The sequence below is a fragment of the Chlamydotis macqueenii genome, chromosome 1, assembly GCF_036417535.1.
Source record: "Chlamydotis macqueenii isolate bChlMac1 chromosome 1, bChlMac1.mat, whole genome shotgun sequence".
Classification (NCBI taxonomy): Eukaryota; Metazoa; Chordata; class Aves; order Otidiformes; family Otididae; genus Chlamydotis; species Chlamydotis macqueenii.
In genome coordinates this window covers 31,911,880-31,938,909 of record NC_141556.1, presented here as the reverse complement: position 1 = coordinate 31,938,909, position 27,030 = coordinate 31,911,880, and the positions used below count along the sequence as shown (strand labels likewise).

The following is a 27,030-nucleotide window of genomic DNA, read 5'->3' as shown; positions in this document are numbered from 1 at the left end:
CTTGGCTTCGTAAACAGCATTATTACTGCTGCCTGCCTGCTTTGGGCCTGAAACGTGTCAGAAGATTTATTTGCCTCATCAGCACTTTCTAAACACCTGGGCAGCCAATCGAAATGGGGAGGCATAACAGATGTGCCAACATCTGCTGCAGCGAGTATTTATCTGGACAGCAGAACATGTAGCTGTAGATTCAAGCTCCTAACCAGTTACAATTGCACACATTTGGACAGCCGTGATCTACAACTGTGTGAAAGCTATTTTGGAATATTAATTAAAATCAAGTTGAAAATGTAATTTTTCAGTTTTAGACAGTTGTGAGAAATACAACTTCTTGTAATTCACTTTATGCTTTTCAGACACAGTAACGGCAAAAGACTACGAAAAATCTAAATTTAAAGTTTAGCTTATAAAATTAGAAATTCTTAAAAGCACTAAGCTAAAATCCCACCCCATGGATGTTCCTATTTTCTTTGACATAAATACATATTAAAATATGTATAGTTAAAATATGCAAATTTTAATCACATACATGTGCCTATAAATCAAGCACATGAAGTGATACGCAATGACTTTCAGAACACATTTTTATTTTCCTGGCACCAAAATGAGGTCTATGGGCACCATATCCATGCTGAGTTTCAGCTGTTCAAACTTCTGTTACACACGGAAATGTCCTCCACCCCCAAACATATACTTGTACAGATTGATGAAATCATGAGATGAAATACAAAGCAAACTCATCATCTGCTTTTTTGATGCACAATACAGTTTCACCTGTATTCCTGCTCACCAAACCATGCCCTCCAGGAATGACTATCACATTCTCTTTGAAGAGCTGCCTCATTAAATAAAAAAGCAAACTTCCAGAGAAAAGACCTCTCCTGCTTTTTTGATTTCTCCTCTGAAGGCCCAGCATGCATAATATTGAAACCTTGTTTAAAGTCCATTTTCTTGTAAAAGGTTCCCTCTTGCTAAGGGGATTCAGCCCTTGCTTGCTGTGCTCTCGAATTTCTTAGGATACTATGCTTTAAAATAGCAACATTTTAATAAGCTGGTTAACGTGACTTAGGTTATTTTTACAAGAATATGTAAAAGAAATTATTTTCTCCGATCTTTTGTCTGTATAGCTAGATTCCACGTCTCCAAGACATACTACACAAACTTTCAAGCTGAAAGCATGTGAATAATCGTATCAATAAAACTCTTAGAAACATTTTCACTGTAAAGCATATATGGAGGCATGTGGTATAACAGTATTAAAACCGTCTAAACAAAGCATTTCTCCAAAACAAAAGATTTATAATCCACAGATTTCCATAAATACAAAAATATTGCCAGCACCTTTCTCTTCCTTCACTGAGTGAAAAACACATGCCATATGTTGTAATGTTGCCCAACAATAAAGTGCTGCTGAATTAAGCTCACTTTTCTTCATTTTCCTGGGAAAACATGAGCTCTGACAACAGGGAAGAATTTTTATCAGCTTTCAGGTGAAGCAAGGAGTAACTCTGTGTTTTATGAAATCATGAAACAAAATGAGTATCACTGACTTGATATACTTTCCTCCTGTTTTAAAACACAATAAATGGCAATAACTTTGATAAATTTGCCCATCTCAGTTTTGTGTCTTTTTCTCCCCACTCTCTCATGATCCTCTGTAGTTGTGGACACAATTCAAAACCCTAAATTGGGATATTCATTACTTAGGGGAGATGAGATGACAACAACTTCATCTGCTTTGAATGTCAGAAATTTCATGGTGACATATAGTAACACACTCAAAATTAACAAACAACTGTGGCAGAAACTATCCTGACATCCTCTTACATCTAAATGATCCAACAACTAGCAAGGAGGAAGAGTGATTTAATGGCCAAAAAAGAGATGCATTACAAGTAAAGGCTCCTGGGTTTTACTGCCAGTTCTGTCACTGACTGACTTGGCAAGTCTCTCAATACGACTATCCTTAGTTCACCTGCTTGTGAGTTCCTGTAGCAATACAGGACATAAAATATAGTCTATCTTTTTCTCTGGATTTGTATGATGTAACAGGTAAGAATGGAAAAAAAAAATCACCCCAAGACCCCACAAACCAGACAGACTCTCCTAAGCAATCAAGGCCACCGATCACATGCACACACATGCCTGCTCACTTCTGAACAGCAGAGGCTATATAATATTAAGAAATGCCACAAAATATCAGAATAATGGTGTCAGTAAAATGTGTCCCTACCATGGGACATCCACAATTCAGCCATAACCACTAGGCAGTTACAAACTTATAGTTAGAAAATAAACATAATACAGTAAGTCCCAGTTTATCGAAGCCCACTCTGAGCTGTTAGATCATTCCCTCCACCACAACAGCAGCTGCCTAAGGTAAGGCACTTGGTGAGAAGTATCCACTTTTCCATTGAAAATCTAGACATTTACCAGTGAGCCTTTTCACATTCCCCTTACTGCACCAGCCAGGTCTGATGACAATGGGAAGACACAACCTTGTCCACCATTTCAGCTCTTCTACACCTCAAGACTCATGTCTCTACTAGGATTCTCATTTCTTGAAGCCTTCTCCTTTAAATTACTGGTGGTTGCTGATTTAAAAAAACACCTTTTATTCACTAAAGGCTCTTTTTTGATTCATCCCAAGTTTGAAGAAGTTCAGGGAAAAAAAGAATATCCAATTGCAGCAGGAAACATTGACAAAACAAGCACTAAAACCTGATAGCAAGTCACAGAGGTATTATAGTGGTTCTGCCCCTTCACGTCACTGTCATTCTACCTGAGCATGGTTGCAACTTGGCTTGAGTGATCCCTGTCAAAACAGAGTTTCCCTCTCTCTCTCACTGCTTTATATTATTAAATAAAAAAACCATGACTTAATAGTTGTATAGAGAAATTCCATGCTACATGTAAGGAGTTTCTAGAAAACTCCTATCTAAGGAATGGTTTCCATTTTGATGGTTACACATCCATCTTCTGGGTTAGCTTTGTTGTATAGAAACACTTATCAGGTAACAAAACAAAAGAGCCTGACTGCAGCGATCGGAAGCACTGGCAGTGTGTGTGCACAGAAGCTGCTTCCATAAAAACTGTTTATTCAGGTGTTAGCAATTGAAACAGGAGCTCCAATTGCATTGCCGCAAGTGCCTGTAATGCTCACACAGGGGTGTTTGCAAGCGATCACAGCTCTGAAGGGAGCTGTTACAGGCTATCAGCTCAGTAATCCTCATGTTAAAAAGGCCCTAAATATGTATTTACAAGATAGACAGATCTGTTCAGTTTACTGGTTAAATAATTCATGTGTTGAAAAGTCCTTAAATACGAATTTACAGGGCAGGGAGGTCTCTCTTGGCCTGTTACAGCAGTGGTGGGCCGTACAGAAGGTCACTGGAGACCACACTTTAGTGGCACATGAGGGCCTCAACTCACAAATACTCAGACGTTCAAGTAACTTTATTCAGATAAACAGCCTCACTCAGATTGCTAATATGAAGAAAATGACTCCTTCTTTTGTTCTAATGAAAAAATGCTAATAATACCAATCACTTCAAAATGATTATGTCACAGAAAAGGGAAATCTGAATTTGCACCTGAAATACCTTCCCTCATCATGATGGAGTGAGCATTACTAGAAGAGTAAACCAATGCATTACCACTGCACTGCATCTGCTGCAATGCTCGATACGTTAAGAGAAATTAAGGGAACAGGATAAAATTCTCCCCTACGGGAGTTTTAAGTGTTCAGTGAGAAGAGGTCTACACAAAACCTTACTTGTGGCCAATTGCCAAAGTTTTCTAGCTTTTCTCTCTTCAAGGCCCATTTTTAGTCACCTATGAAATCAGTCGACAGTATCTGACCCAGAAATGCTCAGGTCAGTCGGAAACCTTAGCAATTTCAGTGCGTTTGGATCAGGCCAGTGATAAACTTAAAGGACTAATCTACATTTACAGTTAACAGACTTATGAGTGCAAATACTTATCAAAATGTTTAAATGAACAGCTGTGCATAACCATAAATTAGCACTTACATTCAACATGCATATACACACATTTATTTCCTTATTCTGGCTGAAAATCTATACCTTGGGTCTACAGAGCAGAACATGAACTTAAGAGTATTCATTTTCGCCCTGAGTTATTAACCAACCCCCAGAGCACTACAAGTTGCTCCGCTTCGGAGGAGATGGTGATGATGGAGTCAAGTAACTTTCATATGAATCCTCTAGTTTCCAGAAGTCCTATTTTTCCAGAGCCCAGGAGGAATCAAAACAGCAGGTGTGTAGCTTCTAGCTTATGCTCCCAGCTTCACAGAGTCATCAGGTGGGAAATATCTCACATGGCTTTTTCTCAAAATACTATGCTCTTTTGTGGCTGTTGTTTCCTGCAGGACCTCTGATCCTTTCATTGTCTGGACACAAAAGGCTTCATAAAAACTAACCACAGAAAGATTTCACCTGCACATGCCTCATGTGGTAGTCTGTTGATTTAGTGACATGCACTAACTTCCCGAGCAGAAGAGTGAAATAATGCGGCTCAATGGTTTCTAAGACCTTAAGCGAAGAGCATCAGAGTACTTCACAACTTCATATAGGGTCAACTCAAACCTTCACAACTCCTCTCAGCTAGAAATAAGAATCTCTCAGATATATGAGATTTTAAAAGCTGTAATTGCCCAGAGATATTGGCGCTCACAGCAGGAACCAATCAGTTCCCGTTTTGGTTTTGCTCAAAAGCTACTTCAGTACACAGATGGTACGAATGTCTCTGCCCTTGGACAAGGACCTGTTGACTAAACGACACTACCTGCTTGTGCCTGCTTGTAACATCTTATTTTCTTCTCCCGCTCCTATTGAAAGGCAGTCTCCTCAGACTGAATAGGTAGGACCAGACACCAGTGATGCTTTCTTTTGTCCAGCTTTGTCTCTACAGCATTCTTTGGGGGTTTTTTAACCTATTTTTTTCACCCATTCATTATGTAAGTGACTTTGTCCCCTTAATTTCTATATTACTGCCAACATTCCAAACCAAGTACATGATGTTTCTCTTGCCTGGAGAGTAGGTTCAGAAATGTTATTAAAGTCTATGTCTATTAGCTTATTTACTCCTCCCTACCACCAGTATCTTCTTTTCTTCTTACAACAGCAAATTTTAGAATCATGTTTAGCACAAATTTACTGGGGGCTGTGACGCTTTTAGTCCTTTCACCTCAATGGTACCAGAGAGTGTGACATATACTCTAACATCACACGATGTAATTCCAGCAGCACAACAGCCGCTCACAGCCAGACTGGGTGGGTTTGCCCTGAGTATCTTTGGCTCTCTTTCAGTGATTCTGACTGCAAGTCCAACTGAACATCTACAAATTGGTCAATTCCTGCTTTATCTTAGAAGTCCTCATGGGTATCTGGCTATGCCAAAATTGGAAATCTTTTGATCTCTTTCTGCCAGCACTGACTGATGCTGGCTCTGACCCTTGTCTCAATATTTACCAACAATTCAGATTCTCTTTAGGACAAGTTTTCCAGCAGCAACATAAGGATGCTCAAGTTGGCTATCAGCAATCCTCCAGCTTCATCATCTTCCCAGCCATTTGTTTAAAGTATGGTACTGTATAGAGCCTAATGAGATTCCCAGGGAGTTCAACCTTCCAACACAATTGGCTTATACTTGATTTTATTGCGTTGTGACAATCTGAGCACAACCCACTGGGTTTTTCTAGCTTACAGATGGAGTAGAAGAGTCCTGTAAGTGTGTAATCCTACCAAATCCACTGGCAAGCACAAGTTCATATCCCCAGTGCTGGCAATCATATGTGATCCTCCTGTTTGCTTCTTACGGTGGTAATTCAGGTACTCAAACGCGAGCACACATCTGTAAGCAAGTTCCAAATTGATCAAAGCTTTTCAAGACATTTTCTTTCTTGGAAAACATTCTTGTTCACAGCACGTCAGTTGCTAGTCATCTTATTTCCTTACTTCCTAAATTGTCGGAGTATTATGCATTTGTGTCTCAGAACTGAAGCATTCTTCACTTACAAACCATTTCTAGGAAATAACAAGGTGTTGCTCTAGTTCTTTTTCTGCTCACTATTTTGTTTCATTGCCTTTCTGAAATATCCAAGTTTGGCTTTGAATTAATTTAAAAATTATTAAGGATGCCATTGAGATCTGTAAGCTGCTTATCTGTATCCTTTTAGTACAATGGGAACGCTAATGTGCAGTATGGGAACTGGACCATATTCCTGACACCAGGTAGGTTTTTTGCTGTGTGTGATTCGCTAAGGTTCACACCAGAAAGTTGTTACGAAGAAAAAAAAACAATGATAAAATCAGGAAGCACTGATACAATCCTTCTTCTACACAAGGCACAGTAATAACAATAAACCTCTTTCCCCTAAACAGAGGAGATATCGAATGGTGGGAGACAGAGAAGCCTCTGTGCTCCTTCCACTCAGCCTGCAGCCTCCAGGGTGGCATGAGCAGAGCTTCTGCACCCTCTGTTCTTGCTGCTTTCACCCTTAGATGGTGCGTGGACAATGTTGATTTTATAAGTTGCTGTCTTCCTGAGTGCTTGAGCATTTTTTCCTTCCCCAATGCTGTTGCCACAGCACAGCAGCTTGTGGAGCTATGCTGGAAATTAGATCAGGCAGCCGGGCTAGGTTAAAAACAACCCTTCTAAAAATGATTTAAAAAAAAATATTGGATTACTTCTCACACCTGTTTCACAGAAAGTAACACTGGCATAACCGAGGGGCAAGAAAACATCAGGGCAAGGGTGGGACTGAGTGGCCACAGCAGGGTACACCTAAGCCAATACTGTTGTAGAGACCTCGACAGCATTAGACCACGGGCCCGGCTATGCTCACTGTGCTGCTGGTCATCCCCTGGATCGGCAATAGCAGCTAGAAAATCCCTTTTGACTCTGTCCTTTATGAGAATGGGCTTTTTTTGGATGGAGATATATATCTGTGGGGACAATGTTCTCAATTTTTCCAGCTACCTAGTTATGGCAAGGGAGCTTAATAACATTTTATAAGGTCCTGAAATAACTGATAATACAACCAATGAGTAACCTAAATCATAATATTACCAAATGGGCTTAAATTTTGGGAATGTCTTTCATGTTCAGAGCTCTGCTAGTTAAAGACTCTGAGGTGTTCTTGTTTCTTCTTCAAAACTTTCATACTTAGTAGAAAGCATTCTTCTCAAAGGAAGGTAGACAGTTCCTTCCCTATTTAAATTTCACATGAAACACTTCATTTCAGTCACTCAGTAAATTTGCCTTGGGCAAGTGTATCACAGCTGACAGCAAATTAATGACTGTGATGGTGTGATTAGTAGCGATTACAGGCAGCAGAGAATTTGCCCAAGCATTTGCTGTTGCCACAATACTTATGCCAGCTATTATTAGGGATTAATAATGGTCATGAAGACGATTTGATTCCACTTAGGTAGACTCTTTAAAAATTTAAAATGTTAGTATTTTAATACGTCAGTGATATTGTGATTAAATGGTGAAAATTATTTTTATCTAACCTTTTTTTTAGTATTCTTTCTAGATGCTTACATTACTAATTTATTTAAATATTACTAGAAAAATAGTTTTTATTAAATTTAAGGAAGAAATACCACAAACAAACACACTTGACAGAGAAATTTAATATTATATTACACATGGGAAGTCAAAACAGAACTTAAACTCTAAGACTTTTGTTCTGTGAGATATCACACCAAAACCCAAGTGGGAAGAAATAAGGATTTCACTAATCCCTAGCAACGATTTTTTGAGGAGTTCAAATAAAAGTTTGCTTGTTCTGATTGAGATTCACTAAGTAGATGTTATTTGATTTTTCTGCTTCCTGAGGGAAGAATTTCAGATTCCCCGGGCTGCTGGAAAAAAAGAACAATGGGCTGAACTTGCAATAGAGCATCTTAGCTGTTAAAGACACAATAAAAGTGAACACACTGGATATTTGCCAAAGCTTTTGCCATTCATTTGATTTCCAAATGTCAACCAGTTATATGAAACCTTTAAAAAGGTTTCTTAAGGTAGAGCAAACAGGAGGGTAGGATATTTTTGATCTTGTATTAAAGATATTTAATTATTTATAATCACTCTTATTTAAAATACAGTAACTTGAACTTATCCAAAGACTCAGCACTGTTTAATAATAAAAAGAACCATCTGCTTCTTATGCCTGTCCCTACAAATATTTTGTTAGTGGATGATAGTGGAAAATACGAAAAGCTAATGACTGTCCGACAAGAAGACTACTTAGATATTGAAATGAAAATCTAATGAACAGCAACATCACCAACCACATGTTATCATTTTGGAAAGCCTCACATAATTATTTTCCTGTGACTCAGAAACACATCCACCCTTGTCACCGGAGAGCACAACGCATTAACAGCAAAGGGAGATATGTGGTACAGAGCACAATTTCTTGTGATTGCAATACTTACAATGTCAAATATCAAAGAGCAAGTATTAGAAATTATATTCATTTTCAAAGTTGTAGCCTGAACTTACTAACACTCAGGCACGCACCCAAGTATCTGGAAGACTGATCCCTAAGGCAACTGACACACAAGGCCAATTAATTCTTAAATTTAGGGGGGAAAAAAGCAATTAAGCTTCCAGTTACCATTTTTAATTTTGGAAAGACTTGATTTAAAGTGTTAAAACTGCAAAAACAAAGCATCTGAGTTACAGTCTCCACTGCACAAAGAGGGAACCTGCTTAATAAGCCTCCTGGCTTGTATGTAGGCACTCATCTGCTTTCACATTCCACGTGTGTAGCCTAACCCCAGTAAAGCTTGTGACATTAAACAAGTATAAAATAGTCTTTGGTGCTGATTTTTTTTAAGAAGTATTCCCACTTTTATTTTTTTCTCAGAGGAGCCTGCTATCAGCTGTGCAAATATCATATCTGTAATAACAGAACAAGAGGATGCAGCATGCCAGTGATCTTACCTCATACTCAAAGTCCTCTGCTCTATCTGCATCAGCAGGCAGGCTGGAAAGATACTCATTACCTTCATAAAACTCATGCTCCGCAGGGTGAAGAGAATGGCAGCTATGTGGAACAAAGCAGTACAACAACAGTAGATGAGGCAATAGGTTTTCTTAAATTAAAAAGTGACAAAAAAAAAATCACACTTCTCTGTAGTTTTCTTATATCTGAAATGCTACTCTGACTTTTCTGACAGTCTGAAAGGAACTGTACCAAGAGTAGCAAGGGCTGTTTTATTTTCAAAACCTCATACTCTTCATTTTGCTAGGTTCATCTTTTGTCAGATTTACACAGCGTGATTTCTTAAAAAGGTCTGTTTTGGACCAAACTACTTAATCGTGACAATTTGGGATTCCTTATGCTCATAAATGTACCTAACTCCAGATTCACATGCTGTGTCATGGCCAGGGGCAACTCACTAATGATATGATTATAAAATCTTGAATGTCCACAATCTACAACCCACACCAGGCTCACAAATTGCTGAAGCACTTGCCTAAAACAACTTGTATTATGCTCTTCTGTTAAACTGATAACAGGGTGTTGAAGTGCATTTGAGTAAACTGCACACTTAAAAACGTCAGTAAACTGCACTGTTAAATGGGCTTGGAGCACAAAGAATAAGGTCTTTACAATGTGCACTTAGGTACAGCCTTAGACCCAAGGGTGGATCCCAACCACGCAGCATCCAGTGTGGATCTATCTTAGCAGAGGTACAAAACTTTTCCCCATGCTGAGGGCATGGGAACTTCAATCACAGTAGCACACAGTTTAGTAATATCTAGTGACAACTCAAAAATACACACATACCAGTTTCCTAGCTGTGCAGCAGTAAGTGGTAGGCTCAATCCAGTATTCGGCTGGCAAGTTCTTTCTGAAATAATCACCTACCCAGCTTACCTAGAACTTCTAAAAATGGAGCTACCTCAAAGCAAAGAGTGGTATGTTCTCCATTAGCATCAATTCCGCAGACGTGTGCGCCATGCCAGGATGTCAGTGGGAAAGCTCTAGGGCTATCATAGTTTTGCTGGCCACAGCAGAGGGCAAGGGTCCACCACTAGACAATGTTACTCATGAGGTGGAGTCCAAAGAGGAAGAAGTTTACACTCTACTTTTGTGTAAGCACCACCTTGCTGATGTTTGCATTCAATCCAGTTTCAAAGAATTCAACTGAAATTATGAATGTAATTCATACCATTTGCCACATGACAGGTGAAACTGTACTTTTGATCTCTATTTTTTTGAAGTTGTTTTTCTTTTGATAAGGGGACCTTTAAATTAAATAATTTGTTTCTTTGACTTTTTGGTAAGAAATTTGGAAGAACAGAAAGCAACAAGACAGCTCTTTCTAGACTGAAGAAGCCTTTTTGGTACTTTGTAACAGAGAAGTGTTTTTCTTCTTGACTATGGCTTAGCTTTAGATGAACAAACACATTAACATAAAGTAAACATGGCCAAGATTCCTTCCTGTAGCAGAGTTTAGGAAAACCATCACTGAAGCCTGAATTAGACAGTGGTTATCAATAACATTTATAATTTATTTAAAGTGTTCCTGAGACTTTCAAGAGAAGGCTACAAGCCTGCCACTGCAACAACTCAATCCCACAGGTAAACAGCAGGTGAAGATAATCCATACCTGTCTGAAAGTAGAAAAGGGCAAATATCAGGAACTGGTGGTGTGGAAGCCCTTAGTTTAGCCAGAGCCATAATGTGCTCAAAAGTGATGTCGGTTTGAGTGCAGGCATCCACAAGCTGAACATCCTGAGAGCTACCATGAGCTTTGCTAATTGGAGCTCGTCGTAAAACCTGAACTACAATTGGCTCCTTGGCATTGCGAAAAGCTTCCACTGCCTCTTCGTGAGTGGCCTTGGAGAGGTCCTTCCCATTGACCTAGAGAAAAAGAGAAAAACATACCAAAGATTACTCACAAGAGAAAAGACAGCATAAAAATGTGGGTGTAAAATACAGAGGGATTAATTATTTCTGTAGTATATCAAGCCACGTGCTGACATTGAGCGGACCTCATTTTGGCATCCATGCAAGAGAAAAGATAAGGCTGGGAGGAGAAACAAATGCTTTAATCTTTGCTAGAAATTAGAAATGATTTGAACTCTTCCGTAACTGTCCCAATGGAATCTGAACACAGCAAAGAAACTAGAGCATTTAAAAAGGACATTTAAAGTTACTTCTCTCATGCTATTTTATTCACCTCATAAAATACAAATAAAAAAAAAGAAGAGTGCCTTTAATTTTCAATTTCAGCATTTTCTATGGCATGCAACTGTTTTACAGGATTTCTGGCACAGCATTGTTATTAATGCAGATGTCAATAAGCATGTCTCCGATGCCTAAAAAGAAACAAGGCCAATTTTCAATGTTTTGTCACTTATCTGCTGTGGCCATTATACAATCATTAAGACCAAAGATAGGAAGACTTGACTAACACAGTCAGCTGCTGCTCTTTTAAGGAAAGAGAAATCTAAATCAAACAAATTGAAGAAATAATTTGCTACAAACAGACAAATAATAAGCCAGAGAAAATTATGCTGCAAATGCACCACATAGCTTGGCAAAACTAGAAGACTGTGGCAAGGTTTTCTCTGCTACAGGCAAAGCAGCAAATTCCTCCCAGTCCAGATGAGGACTTCTGATGTTAAAAAGGGTAACTGCAAGGCTGAGTGATGCTAAATTCATATGAATTCAGGTCTTTAGGTCAAACTTGCCAAGTGTCAGCCCACTACAAAATGTGAGGGCTAATTTGTTAATGGCAGGCAGTAGCTGAGCCCTTGGACACAGGGGCTGTGCAACATCCTTACACAGAAAATACCATTGTGGTGTTTCCAGAGAAATGGGACTGCTGTTGACTGCTGCACAGGACCTAACTGTTCTGAGCTGCTGTGGAGATGAGATAATCCTGTGCCAGGGTGGAAAGGCCGGGTTTTCTAGCAACAAATGTGAATATCTAAGGGTACCAAAGCCTGATTAAAAATTATATCCCTGGGAAAATATCTACACTGGCAGGAAATCAGAAATAGATTCTGCTGCAAGTTCATGCCCAAATTACTTTCATTGTATCGACAGTGAAGTCATAAAACGTCTGCTTAATTAACTATGTCTAAACTCTCCCCCAAAACGGGACAGACTTCATAACTGACTTTTCCCCAATGCCTGCAAATGTTGGTTGAAAACAAACTTGCTTTGCCACATCACTGTTTCATTCAAGAAATTCTTGGAACTTTCTTGTGAAAAAAGGAAAAACATACAAACAAGAACAATGCCAGCAAACTCAGAAGAGCTGATCAGCAGCCTTCAGTAACATTGTTAAGCCTGCCAAAAGAAGCATTTGCAATTAAAAATGTCATATTTGAGGCAACACATGCAACCACAGTTTTGTCTATTCATGTGGATGGTTAGGATACAACTGATCATTAATTACATGTATATATCAACTCAATACATATCCAGAATGCATGCCCAAGTATAAGGTAGAACCAGCTATCCTCTGACACAGCTTCCAAAGCAGCAGCACTTTTGTGGCCACGTTACTCAAGAAGACACGCAAAATAACCAGACTGTAGTGTAGGCACCAATGCAAAGGTCAATTGATCTTTCTAACTAGCCCTGATGCTGTATGTGGTGAAACTACCTTACAGATTTCTATACATAAAAAAGGTCAAAACTCCCTGTGCTGAATGCTTTGGGTCCCCAGAAGTACTGTATCACAGTATCCTAGACTGTGATCAATATGTAATATGTAATATGTCACCTAAGTTTAATGAATATGTACAGTTTCTCTGATGACTGAAGCCCAAAATGCTAAGGTTTTTTGTTAAGATTTTATAATAGAAGTCATCATCCATCAAATGATAATCTTTGGTTACATTAATCTAATTACATAGAAAAATACCAGCCATATATAAGAGGAAGCGCCAGAACAGCCAAGAATAAGTTATGTTATAAGAAAATAGAAGAAATTTCCCCAAGGAGTAAGCTTCTGCAAACTCTCTCTGATAGCACAAGTTACACTGCCAGGGTGTTCAGACTCAGCCCCATCTAACAGAGGCAATTAGAGATAAAGCTTCCAGCCTGGGTCTGCTAGTCACTCTTCAGTTCCAGCCTCTGCTTCATTCTTGCTTCTTAGCCAGATCCTATCAAGGACATAATTTTCCACAGTTTTCACAGTTTCTGCAGTTTTTGTAACAAGAGCATCCTATAGGGCCTCTGAGTAACTCTCATTCCTAAGGGCCTAGGAACAGAAAAATTACTTCCCTGCCTTCTCAAGCCCTTTAAATATTTTAATGTTTCAGATAACTATATGGTGTTTCTCCTGAAAGTAAATGCTTGTGAATAAAAACATAGCACTGTATATTTTTTTTCCCCTATTCAGGTATAAAACACACAGTCTTTCTGTTTCCCAGCTGAACCACATGATTTTTGGCACAAGCTGACCATTTTATCACAGATCCACATTAGCAAAGCAAAAAGATATCTGGATAGCATATAAAATATATTATTAGATTTCTTTTTGGAAAACCACAAGCTCTGTTTGTTGACATCAGTCAATACTTAACACTTCTTCAGAGGAAATTGACATAAATACACAACAATGCCATTTACATGCAAATTTTATTTCCAAAGAATAATAATATTTTAAAATCGTGTGATTGTGATAAATAACAAAAGATGCACATTTTCATTTATCCTTGGAATCTATGACTGACCTCTATTTTCATTTAAATGCCTATTTAATTTAAAGACTTTAAAAACATTCTGTCCTTTATGATGGTTTCTTATGAAATATGAGCACTTCGAATACCCAGTACTTGTTTAAATTGTCACTTGAAGTTCATCAACATACTTTGTCGATCTGCATAAAGGTCACCTAATTTATGAATGCTGCCTTTCTCAGAAGAAAATCTATAGCTGAATTACTCTGTGCTGGCAGCTGTCCTGCCCACTTGGGGTCAGGAAGAGAGAATTTATTTTAAAACCTAAAGCCAATACTACAGATGGGGTTGGAAGCTCTCTTCACCTAGCTTCTTTAAGGGTTTTCTGCCTCCTGCATTATCCCCCAACTTAACACTCATATATTGTTACCCTGGGAGCCGTAGACAGCTGAGCACTTATTTACAGCAAGCCACTTACAGGTTCTTAGTGGATGATTAAATAAATTCCTTGCCTCGGAAAGGTTGCTTTCAGTGGAATCCAGGGTACTATTTTAAGCGGATAGAGAAATCAGTCACTTCTAACAGTCAACACAAGGACATAGGAATACATTTGTTGTAGCAGATGGGCTAATTAATCCACAAGCAAGTTCTGAATGTTAAGTAAAGAATATATCTCTTCTCATGTAAACCATCCTCTTGCCCTGTTTGATTAAGCTTCTGTTTAATGAACTCTCTCCCCCTGCTTTTGGACACACTGCAAAGTCTGGGCCACTTGTCAACGTCTTCCCCAGAGTGACTGGTGGCCACTGCCTGGATCCTGGCCATCCCCTTTGGATTCTTGCTCTAAATCCAGCCACACGTAAAACTTCATCAGCATCAGAAAATAACAAGCAAATGGGCTTTGTCTTTCATGCGCAAATCAAATGACGCTAGCCAACTGCCACCTCTAATAATAGCACCACTGTACATAGGTTTATTCCTGCTCACACAGAGGTGGACAGCAGAAAAGGAAGGAGGGACAGGACTAAATAACAAAATAGTTACTAAAAAAATAAAATGTAGGCAAATGGTGGTTAGTTTATCCCTGTGCTTTGAGTTCTTAAAAAAAAAAAAAAAAAAGGAAAATCAGTCCTTCAAGGAAGACTGCTTCCAGAATCTGAGTACCTGTGACTAAGAAATGAAACAGCTTTATCTTCTAACACTTTTCAGCTCTTAATAACGTGTTTTAACACTGACCAGAATTTTTGAATCAAGAGGGCCAGAAACATTGATATGTTTCCTATAGTCTTGACTTCCCTCATATTTAGAGAAAAAAGGAAAAAAGGAAGAAAGGGAGAAAGGGTAAAAGGGAAAAAAGTAAAAAAAAGATGTGTAGTCATGTAAATGCAACCATCACAAAAAAAGTGTCACATTAGCAGCTCATGAGATAACCTCCTAACCTCAGCAAATACCTGGCATACGCAAGTTGAAATTTAAGATCAGCTCTGCTGAAGTAAAATCCTTGGAGACCCTCCATTTAATCAGTAAGGGGAAAGGGAAAAATAACCGGAGCATTCTGCTAGAGCAGAGATGTCCAGACATAAGAGTTTCCCAGACAAATGACAGAGATGCTGTCTGACATGATGATGGAGTTCACATAAGGCTCACTGTCCTGGGAGATTTCAACACCCACGCAGAAGGTGCCTCTGACCTGACAGGTGCTGAATCTGCTCTCATCACAGCAGTCTTCACCTCAAATCCCTCGTCCTAAATACATCCAGTCTACCACACCCTGGGTGCATCCTTGGATGGCAAACTGGCACAAAGGATCAAACACTGTCCTTTAGTTTGACCAGTCCTTCTATAGGACAGGAATTTGAGACCTAATTACACAGAAAAAAAGAAAGAAAAAGAAGAAAAGCACACCACCTTCCTCCCAAACTTACATCTTTTGGCACATACAGCCTCTAGAAAATTTCCAGCGCTGAGGGCCACCAGCTGTGAAGCTCTCCAGGCAGGACAGGGGGACACAGAACATGTGAGTTACCAGTGATGTGCATCCTGGAGAGGACACTGCAACTCTTCCACTAATGCAAATACGATAGTTCATCTACAGAAAGAGCATTCGACACGTCGACCTTTCAGGTTACAGTTCACTACTAAGCTGCACTTCTTGAGCAAGTTAATCTGAAAGGCAGCAAATTCAGCCATTACCCAATACCACTATCTCAGTCAGGGTTCAGGCAAGTTCAGTAGAGGGACAACTTTTATTATGCTGGTTAATGACATTTCCTCTTCCTTAGCCAGATGAGTTAAGCGATGCTTGTTCCCATTTGATCCTTTGTTGCCCTGACCGCCAAATCTTGTCATCCCTCCTAAAAGCCACCACAAGCAGCTGAACATGCAGGCTCTGCCTGCTTCCCTCAGGCTGAACCACAGGCTTGTAATGAGAATTACATCTCCGTTACCTGTAGATACGAGGTTTGTCCTGTTTGATAGCTTGTGTAGCTGGTTTGACAATACTGAATAGACCCAGGCAATGCCCAGCACTGCAGCTTTTTGTGCATCCTCCTATGCGTAACCAACACCACTTCCATTTCCCAGTACTTAGCAGAAATCTATTGTAGCTGAAAAGCCTATGGCTAAGCCTTACTCCAAGCAAGACAAAATAAATGCTACAAAAAGTGAGAAGACATAGAAATATACATATTTCCACTCCGTAAAGATTCCTTCCAGAGGAAGACAACCCAGTGACTTCCCAGCAATTTTGATTATCTAAACAGCAGCTGTCAGAAAAAAAAAGCATTCTTCTCTCCACTGGCCTCAAGGCGATGCTTCATTTTGTCAGACTTGTCCACCACAATCAGTGCATCTGTGGGCAGGTCTGACAACTGCAACTCCTCTCTATGAAGGACAAGTCGCATCTCCAAAAGACTCCAGTGAGGAGCTGGACGTTGTCAGGAAGTATTGTCTAATGAGCTATCCTAAGGAATCCAAAAGATTTTTAAACTGGATTGGAAAAAGTGCCCCCGGTTGATGTACAAGGAATGGAGAAATAGTTCTCATCATGAGACCAAACGACTGAGCAAAGTAACTAATACAGAAGTGCTTGTGCAAGTTTGATTCTCCAACAAATACAACCTCTAGTTTAATATCTTTTCTCCATTATTTTCCCCTCTCTACTCAGTCATCTCTAACTAAAACAAAACTGCTACTATAAGAAGTCTCTCTCAAAACTTCGTGTGCAGAATCATGCTCTAAGTTTTGAAAGAAAAGTCAAGCCCATTGTAAGCCAAGAAATCACTGAACACCTTTAGGAGGAGGTCTGGGGTTTAAAATCCCAAATTTATTGACTGACTAATTGCATTTAAGGTATTGAGTATAGGAAAATTATGGTGTTTTGGATGCACGCTGATAGCCGGCTGCCAGTTGGCCGGGTTAGGCACAACCATCATTCACCACAAATGCCTTTGAGCGTTTCAGTCTCCTCTAACACTGTATGGAAAAGTCCACCCTGTGAGACACCTGACATTTCCATGCCTAAAGCCTCTTTGTGGATCTGAGCCCTTACCTTGAGACGTATTTCAGAAAAAAACCACTTGGATGCTACAATTCACACCTCCAGGTTAACTATGCCCGCTCCAACCAGTTTAAAAGCACTACTGAATTCGCAGTTTTAATGTGTGGCCAAAATACGACCTGAATTCCTGCACTTTACAGGATTTGAGGTTTGGCAGTCTGTGCAAGCAGAGAATAACTCCTCCACCTCCTCATGGTGTGTTACAGCCATGCACATCTCACAAAGATCCTTTCAAGTCCTTTGGAGCTGATACTCAACAACATCAGAACAGCTCAGAAAGCTCAGCTCAGAAAGCACAACAGCTCAGAAAAGGTTCACTTGAGTTTTAAAAGAGGGCATTGCATCTGCAATTCTCTTGGTTTGTGTTATCTGCAGTTCTCTTTGTTGTGAGTGAAATGAAAACACCAAATTAAATTTAAGAATCACTGCATTAGTTTCATAGTGAGCTGCCCGGAGCCACGCACTAGCAGACAAGCATTTCTGAGCAGCCACTATTCTCTTTTTCAATTCCCTCAGTGTGCCCAGCAGACATGTTACCAGTTGCTGTGGCCATCTTTTTTTGCACCCTATTCCAGCTGGTATTCCAAGTGTCATTCTCCTTGCCATCTCTGGTTTCTCTCTTCTCTCCTCTCTCTTAGGCTCTTTGCTCCTCTCACTCTGCCTTTTTCTGTCAGAGTGGATCTTTCTTTGCTCCTCGGGGGTCTCCCTCCTCTCATGCCTCTCAATTCCAGCACCATCCATCCTTCCTTTCCCAAACCTTTCTCCATGAAGACCTCCAGCTGCCCTCTCACCGAATCTGTCCCCTTCCAGTGGGGTGTGAACGGCAGCACTTGTCATCCTCCCACGGTGACAGCTGGGCCATCTGAACACTCGTGACGTCTGCCTTGGCCAGCACCTCCTGGTACCAACATAAATGCTCAGCTAACCCAGATGGTGATGTAACAAGGCTGGAGTGTATTTACCATGTAAATTGCTTTTAATATTGACAAACAGTTTTTCTGATGACATTAGGATTCTGCCTGAGGGCAGTAAAGACTGAACTAGCTGCGGCATGCATAAAATACGTTGAGTTACGTCTTTATATAATTAGATCATCATTTATTACATCCATCATTGCAAACCTTTTCTGTTTGTGGATAGGACATTATATAAACCTCTCATGAGATCTACCACAGACAGTAACCCTGCAATGGTGGGGAAAATAACAATCAAAGGCCAGTGTGGATGCTCAGAACAAATAATTTTTATCTCTAAGCCCCTGCACAGAATGTTGTGAACTTCACAATATCTCTGCTCTACCACCAGCTCACTTTCCAATTCCTTTTCAACAGTATGTATTTTTCTTAGGGAAAAGGTATTTCAAAAGGTAGTTACCATTAAAGTTTTAGGAGATCAAATTAACAACATTATTTAATAATCTGTAATTCCCAAAGAAGAATGGAAGAGCTGAATGGCAGATTTCAGGACTCTCTAATGTGTAGTCACTTTTCTCCTTTTCAAGGAATCACATTCTACATTTCACTAACAAAAAAACTCTTTCTTTCACCTCCAAAAAAAAACCCCTCAGCCTTCCATGAACTCAGCCGCGGCTGGCATTGCCACATGAATGTTACACTTATCACTGTCATAACAATTCATCCACGTACAGATGCCTGAAACTCCTGGTCTCCTCCAAACCGAGTAGTTTAAAAAGATAGATGGCTGCCTTCTGGCTAATTGTGGGAGTTCTTTCATTACTATAAAAAGACTTTTTATATCTCAAGTGACTTTATAAGCAGTGAATAATGAGACTTAAAGTCTTTGGAAAAGAGTCCACTGATCAAATGCTAGGATAACTTATGGGCACAGTGACCTTTTCCTCAGTAAGATACTCCAAACTGCTGCTGTTGGCACATTATTAAAATCCCCCATTTAAGTCACGCAGTTAAGCACAAGGCAGATTTTATTATTTATTTTTAAATTCAATTTAAGGTAGCACAGCGAGAGCTAGAGCTCTCCCAGGGCTAAGGACTAACTCCCACCTGCTCCAGCCGTGCAGGAACAGGACAGACGGCGGTGGCAGCACAGGCACTTGCCTGGGTCTCACCACCCTGCTCCCCACCACTGTGCTGGTGCCGGGAGCCTGCTTCCCCCATGCACAACACTTGTCACCCCAGCAAAGGGGCACGTTTCCGCCAGCACATCCACCAGCAAGCACCAGCGCACTGGGCTGGATCTCAGAAGCTGCAGAGAAGAGCAGCTGCCAGCACGTTGCCTCCAGCCTCTCTAGTAAGTAGAGTTTCGCCTTGGCCAAGAGGGTACTCCAGGTGCCAAAAAGCAGCAATGTTAAATCCAACGTCAGAGCACTGAGCCTGGTCCCATCCCTGACTGAAACCCTGGCCAGCCCCAGGTGCTGCCACACATTTAGAATCATAGAATGGTTCGGGTTGGAAGGGATCTTCAAAGGCCATCTAGTCCAACCCCCCTGCAAAGAGCAGGGACATCTCCAACTACATCAGGTTGCTCAGAGCCCCGTCCAACCTGGCCTTGAATGTTTCCAGGGATGGGGCATCCACCACCTCTCTGGGAAACCTGTTCCAGTGTTTTACAACTCTCATTGTAAAAAAAAAAAATTCCTAATATCTAATCTAAATCTACCTCCCTCTATTTTGAAACTATTACCCCTAGTCCTGTCACAACAGACCCTGCTACAGAGTCTTTCCCCATCTTTCTTGTAGGCCCCCTTTAGGTACTAAAAGGCCACTATAAGGTCTCCCCCGAACCTCCTCTTCTCCAGGCTGAACAGCCCCAACTCTCTCAGCCTGTCCTCATAGGAAAGGTGCTCCAGCCCTCTGATCATCTTTGTGGCCCTCCTCTGGACCCTCTCCAACTGGTCCATGTCCTTCTTATGTTGGGGGCTCCAGAACTGGATGCAGTACTCCAGGTGAAGTACCCAACTTGATGTCCTGCTGGGGTGTCGACAACATGAAGTGCTAAGGTTAAGAGCGCTCCCTAAAAGCATCTACACTTGCTTTTCTTTAATGAATGTACAACAGACTTGCTCTACTTTAACATGCGTTTCTCACTGTGTATATATTTTAATTGTCATCTTGAAGGAATAGTAAAGGCTCCTCCTCTCTTGAAATAAAACTTGGAGGGTCCCTTTCATTATTTTTCCATTCTTTTCTCATGCTGCCTCAACACTAATAATTCTCCATTGAGCTTCATGAATTTACTCCAGAAGAAGCACACCCGCAAACTTTTTCGTGCATAATAGTACTCGGAAAAATTCTTTCAAACTTTTTACAAGACTAAACATTTTAAAAATACTTTTCATGAGCTCACACATATTCACAGTGGCTCAGCCATGGGGGCTGACACAGCAATAGATTACAATGAAGTTTAACTTCATCCTGTCTCTGGAACACGGCATATGGCAACTTTCCTGATCTCTTTTTCAAAGAAAAATAAAATGTGAATTCAGAGGAACCATGCATTTGATAAAATGAAGTAAGCGATGGGACCTCACTTGCCATTCAGAAGTCCATCAGATGTTTTTGTACCAGAAAGTTCCCAATAGCTCTTAGGAAAGCTTAGCAATAACTTTTGTTTGAACATCAAGACAGCAGGTAACATTAACACCCATGAGAGCAGGTAATATTAACAACAGTGTGCTTGTACATGTTTAGTTACACACAATGAACGTAAAAGAAACTACACGTAGGTGCACAAAGAGATATCTTATAAAACAAATTTGTGTCTGTTCATTCCCTTTTGCTTCTCTCTCTTACTTTCATAGTATTTTAAAGACTATTTAGTCATGCAGGATTACTTTACTTTTCTACTGAGTGATGGCTTACTGCACTGTCAGAGAAATATTTTTTTTAGTTTCTGAAGTTTAATTTCCACATTCCTTCCATTCCAGGAAAAATTGTAAGGGATATGAATATCAGAACCAGCCTAATACTACCTTATTTACACAGCACCACGATTGTGTACACCTCTTCAGCAGTAAGAGCTGCAGCTCCTTCCTAGCTGAAAATCAATCACAGCTGCTATTTCTGTCCCAGTGTTTCTACGTCTGTTCTTCCTTCTGGAGTGTCTCTCTCCTTCCTCTCTCCATATCTCTGCTTCCCTTCACCACTTTCTTCCTCTGTTTCACTCCACTTGCCTCTTTGGCTTCCCTCCCTTATCTTTCTCTTGCTCCTTTTACTTCCTTTATCTTCTTGGGTTTGGTCTCTGCAGCGTCAGCAGCAGCAGCCGCTCCTGTGCAGCTATAGTACCTAACATCTGCAAAGCGAACCTTCCCCTGCACAAAATCTACTCATGAAGCCACTCCATACTGGCTTCAGGAGAGAACGAATTAGCCAGCTCGTTTCTGCAACAACCTCTCCAAACACCAGCAAAGGGCGATTACTGAGGAAGTTCACACAACGCTCATCCATTTCCTTTTCCCAGGCAGCTCTGGGTGCATGGCAAGAGTGTGTCAGAGCTGCTGTTCCACCTCTCCAAGGCACAGCAAGGCTGCTCAGGACCAAATGGCTGAAAAATATGGCAGGGAGCTTACGTGGCTTGTAGCCAAGGCTGTGCAGTCAACTGAATATGCTGCATGGATCAGATTTGCACCATTGCCTTGCAGTACTACAAACATCATTGAAATCCAAGCAGATTTTGAAGAATCTCTGTGTTAACTGTCTGAGAAAAACCCAGCCTTTGGATACGTGTGGGCAGGTCTTGCTGCTTTCAATTGCCGTGCACTGACATCAGATGGTGCAGTTTAGCATATAGAACAGTTAAGAGCTTTTAACATCAGTAATTCTTTTGGTTTGGAATAACAGAGTGATCCTTTAATATGTAATGAGATTATCTGACAGCCTTTTGATTATCTTATGTAAAAGCAGCACGAACAATTTAATTAAAGCACCAGAAAAAATACTGCATTCCACACTTTACACCTCCTATACTCATCCATTTAGGAAAAAACACCCAGGTGCAAGGGCTGTCCCCTTTTGGTTACACAGCACCAAGCACCACCAAGCTCCACAGTAAGGAGGGCCTTCTAGACATCGCTGCAGTAAAAATAATGATTATACATCTGTGCTAAGAGTTTAGATGATGAATTATAAGGGAACATGAATGAAAACAGACATGCTTAAAAATAGTTTATGGCCTAGACAATGAAAATACTTTAACCATGGTCCACCATGGAATACCAAGATAAGGGCAATGTCATCTCTGTTTTGTCTCAGGAATAAAATCCTTTAAAAAAAAAAAATTTTCTTTTTTTTTTTTAAATTTATATGACATTTCATGAAAAAAAGACAATAGTGAAAGAAGAATATAAGGCACTTTATTTTTTACATGATATACTAAAAGAGAAGTGTTAGGTGTACACAAATTCCTTCTGGCAATATAGAAATTATATACACAGCATTACTTTATAAAGGGAGATGTATATTCTCTGTGTGCTTACTAAAGAATGATCGAGTAACAGCTGACTTAAAGCTTTCAATAATCTTTAAGAACAGCACAGTGTTTGTAAAACCAAAGTTCCTGAACCAAAGAAGTCATTTCACCAAAATCAACAACACTGAAAGGTAACACTTCTCAACTGAACTTCTTAATTAAACCTCACAGCCAGATTTCAAGATGTCATGTTTGCTGTCTAACCATGACTTCTGCCTTGTGGTGTTTATTTACACTAACTTCTACAACCTTCTTCAGCAGGTAGCAAGAAACTGTGGAAAACCACAAAATTTCTACTTATAGAAACCAAAATATGATGTTTCAATGTCATAGCTTGTAGAATCTTTATTTGTACTTTAAACAAGTACTTCTCCCACTCAGTGAGAAGCTGTGTAGACCTGCACCTGGATGGATATACGGTAGTCAAGTACAAATTTCAACGAAGTCCTAATCCTAGATGCTCTTAGAGCTCAGACATACCTGGATTCAAGGGTTTATTCTCAGCTTACTTGTTGAAAAGGTTATGTTTTAGAAAGGCTCAGTTGGAGAAAAGACTGTTTTTCCCCTCAAATTTAAAATCAGACAGGCTCCTGTTTCAAACCCCACATCATGTAGGACTTGAGAGTAGCTTCCATGTTACTGATGACAGATACATTCTTTAAGAAAGACAGGTTCCTTTAAACTTTCATGGTAAGCTGGCTTTACAAGCTAGCAAAGCTAAATGTCAGAGCATAAAGTTATTGGTGAAAAGAACTGCAGCTGAGGAGCAGAGACTTCAAATTCAGAAGCATCTGAATCCAGCTCAAAACGGCAGGGCAAGATTTAAACAAACCTTTCCCACCCTAGGAGAGGCAGACAGGCATAAATCATTCCCAGCAATCAATTCTGCTATTTCAATTCGTCCTGACACTTGTTGGTCTCAGTCACTGACATGGAACCGTGGCAGAAAGGCCAGGCCACCGGGGAAATTTGGCCAGCTTCCACATCCGAGAGTGAACCACTCAACCGCAGGTCTCCAGTCCTCGTAGCACTGTTCTTTGTTCTCAGCATAAAACATTTGCTCTCTGTTTCAGGTCTGCCTCCAAGATCTCAGGATCAGGAAAACTATTTGATTATTATTCATGCAAGAGATGGGAAATACTGCGCAAGGCTCCAGGTGGGAGTGGCAGCTTTTGGGGCAGAGAATTTAAAAATGAACCGGACAAGTTAATATTCATAACATTCTTTCTCACAGTGACTACTTTGCAGTTAATTATTGATATTCTGTTAGACAACAAGAAAAAATGTCTGAGAAAAGAGACTGCAGGTTTTGAATTCTGTGAATTCAATATTTACCTACATCTGCTCTTGATGGAGATTCTCAGAGAAGATTTTTGTGGGAAAGGATTTCCACACTAGCCTCGAGTGCTTTCATTAATACCAAATGGAAATACCATCACACTCAGTTGCCAGTGCAGAAGTCTCACTCAAACACAGTTAAGGTAGCCAGTGCTATCTTACATCCAGAATGTGCATCTTTTTCCCCACCTCCCCCTCCAAAACTCAGCCTTAGGAAAACCCAGAAATGGTGAGGTCAGGTACCCAGCTGTGCAATCTTAACCTCCAGCTTCCCTTTGGTGCCTGCTGCAGTCAGTGCAAACGAGCTACAGGCAAGCCATCACATCCAGTATGTCACACAGCTCTATCGAGCGAGAGAGGGATTACTTGGAGCAGCTTGTGGTACTGTCATCTCAGAGAGAGGAATGCTGTCCCATCTGACATCCTCATGCGTGATCAGCAGATGAGATGCATGAGTACTAAAAGGGATTCAGTATCCCCATGTCACCCTCTGTTATTTGGGTAGGAGGAGCCACACAGCCCCCCAAAAGCTGGAGATGCACGTAGTCTACGTAAGCAAAGAGCCATCGTGCACAACAGGCTGGAAGCAAACACAAAAGGCACTTCTGAAGGTGCCATTGAGGCCTGGCAGTTAAGCAGCCATTTCTCCCCACCATGTCTTCCATATCACTCCAGGTCCAGGCTAGTCAGCAAGACTTCTTTAAAAGTAAGGAAAACAATGGAATGCAAGACTTTTCATTAAAAAATGAAGACAGTAAGGATCGGGGGCAATAGCAGCTGCATATTGACACAGTAGCCTAACGAATAAGTAATTTGCTTTGAAATTGAACAAGCTGAACTCAGCATAAGTGAGTATGAAGTAATGTCTTTCACTTTGCAAGGGAGTCTTTCCATCAGGTTACTGGACATTTTGGAATGCAAGAAATTATAAGCCACTTTGTGAAGCTATGATTTGAAGTAATTAAATATCATCTAACTACCTATTAAGAAGGGCTGGAGTTAAGGAGCTAGTGTGGGTCGCTGAAGGCTACTCTTCTGAAATGCTCCCTCCATCCCAGTCAAATGGGCACAATAGCTGCGTTTGGAAATCGACTACTAGTGGAGCAAATGAGAGAAATGACAGGTCTAGTCTCAATCTCTCATTCTCTTCTCCTTGTTATATTCTGATTATTGTACTTTCCTAAACCATGTCTCATTGCAATGTTTCTCTTTTTTTTTTTCTCCCTCTACCTTATTCCCTCCTGCCCTCTTCCTTCTGCCCCTCAGGGTTCCCAGGTAAACCTCCCAGTCCTGCTGAAGTTATTGGTATTTTCAACGACATTAGACAAGTCCTGAGGAATTGGCAGGTGAAATTTGCTGATATTTCTGCAAAGGTCACTAATAAAAGCATTAAACAAGATCACCACAAAGGCAAACCCTTCTGGAGCTCCAGCAGTAACCTCACTCCCGCCTTTCTTTCCTTTTTAACACTACATGTAGATAGATACTCCCCCAGAGTCAACTCTGTATCCTCCTTACGACTGCTTATCTAACCATTTCTTTCCATTCTAGATAGTATTTTCCTTTATAATACATCTGGTGTTTTTATTTATCTGAAGTCCAGATAAAGAGAACCTACCACATACTCTTCATCAAGATAAGACATTTGCTAATCAAAAAGTCTATCAGGTTAGCCTGGCTTCGTAACCACCTAGCCCTGCTTAGTCTGTGATTCTTTACATCCCACTTACCCTTTGCCTCCCCTATGTGTAATCACCCTTCTCTTCAAATTGTAGTTTAACACCTTCCACACTCTGTATGCTGAACTTGAAGGCTAGCAAATCCCACAATGATCCTAAGCATAGGCACACCATTTAATTTTATCCCACCATCTCCTGCATTCTAAACTAGTTTAACAAATCTCCCTATTCATCCTGGCTACTACTTCTCACAACACTGGTGTCCCTTGCCACACAGTTATGCCTGTATAACTACTTCTAGGGGCAGTGCTAAAAATTGGATCATCAAAAAACCATGCTTCAGAAATCGTCTTTATTAAAATGCTAGGTTTATTTGCTCTACAGGCAATTGCCTTCTCCCTACATGTTGCGCCTGTTCCACTCAAATCCCCTCTCCTACCCCCTCACTCTTCAGGTGCTTTTCCCCTCCACTCAAAACACGTACCTGTGCAAATCCTTCTGAGAGGTTTTTTAACTTTTCTGCTTGAGGCAGATTGTATCTCCCTCAAAGCATGAAAATCTTCTTCAGAAGGGGCAGACTGTGATAAAATGACTACTCTCCTTAAGCTGTATTTCATGCAACTACCAGGACACAAGGCACAGGCAGTGTACAGTAGTGCCAACCAGGTCTTCAGGTTGAAGAGGAAGACAGCAATCACTCTTTACTACTAAATACCTCACATTTGCAATTAAACTTCTCTGATGCAGACCTACATTAGGCTCACGCTTATATTGCATGAGTAACTATTTATGCTGTTTTCAATTTCGCTACAAAGTAGTAGACATGTCCTACATAAGATCCTACATCGAGTGGATGAAGCATATGCAACACAATCAAAACTGAGCTCTGATTCCTGAACACATACAAAAATGTAATATGACCTTTCCGTTTTAAGAAAATTCACCTTCCTGAGGGAATACACCTCAGAAGCCTCAAGGGACCTCAAATTTGGGACACTAACACTCAAATGGATCTTCTATGAGGCACACCAACTATCAAGAAAATTCAAACCGAATTTCAGAGTCCTTAAGAGCTTCCCATTTAACCATGCCCAGCCTTAAAAACAGAGAGACTTTTGCTTTACCGTAACAAAATCAAGAAGGACTGCACCTTGGCCATCCTTCATATCACAAAGCACTGGCAGCATGAGCAACTGGCTGTTGGTAATCCAGAGAGAACATCTCTATTAATAGATAGCAGTTTTCAAGGGTGTTGTAAACATATTTCCCAGGATGAGGTCTGATTTATAGTCTTGGACAGAAATTATTCTTTCCATGTCTTAT

At 40.4% G+C, this 27,030-nt stretch overlaps 1 protein-coding gene across 1 annotated transcript in view; it reads right to left on the bottom strand.

The window, feature by feature from the left end:
- PDZRN4 (PDZ domain containing ring finger 4) overlaps positions 1–27,030 on the bottom strand; it is a 248,803-nt gene that overhangs the window by 32,828 nt on the left and 188,945 nt on the right. The window contains exons 4-5 of the mRNA XM_086740010.1: positions 10,656–10,909; positions 8,980–9,082 (exon numbers count right to left, since the gene is read on the bottom strand). Coding sequence (XP_086596136.1) covers positions 8,980–9,082; positions 10,656–10,909 — 357 coding nt within the window. The remainder of the gene's footprint in view (positions 1–8,979; positions 9,083–10,655; positions 10,910–27,030) is intronic.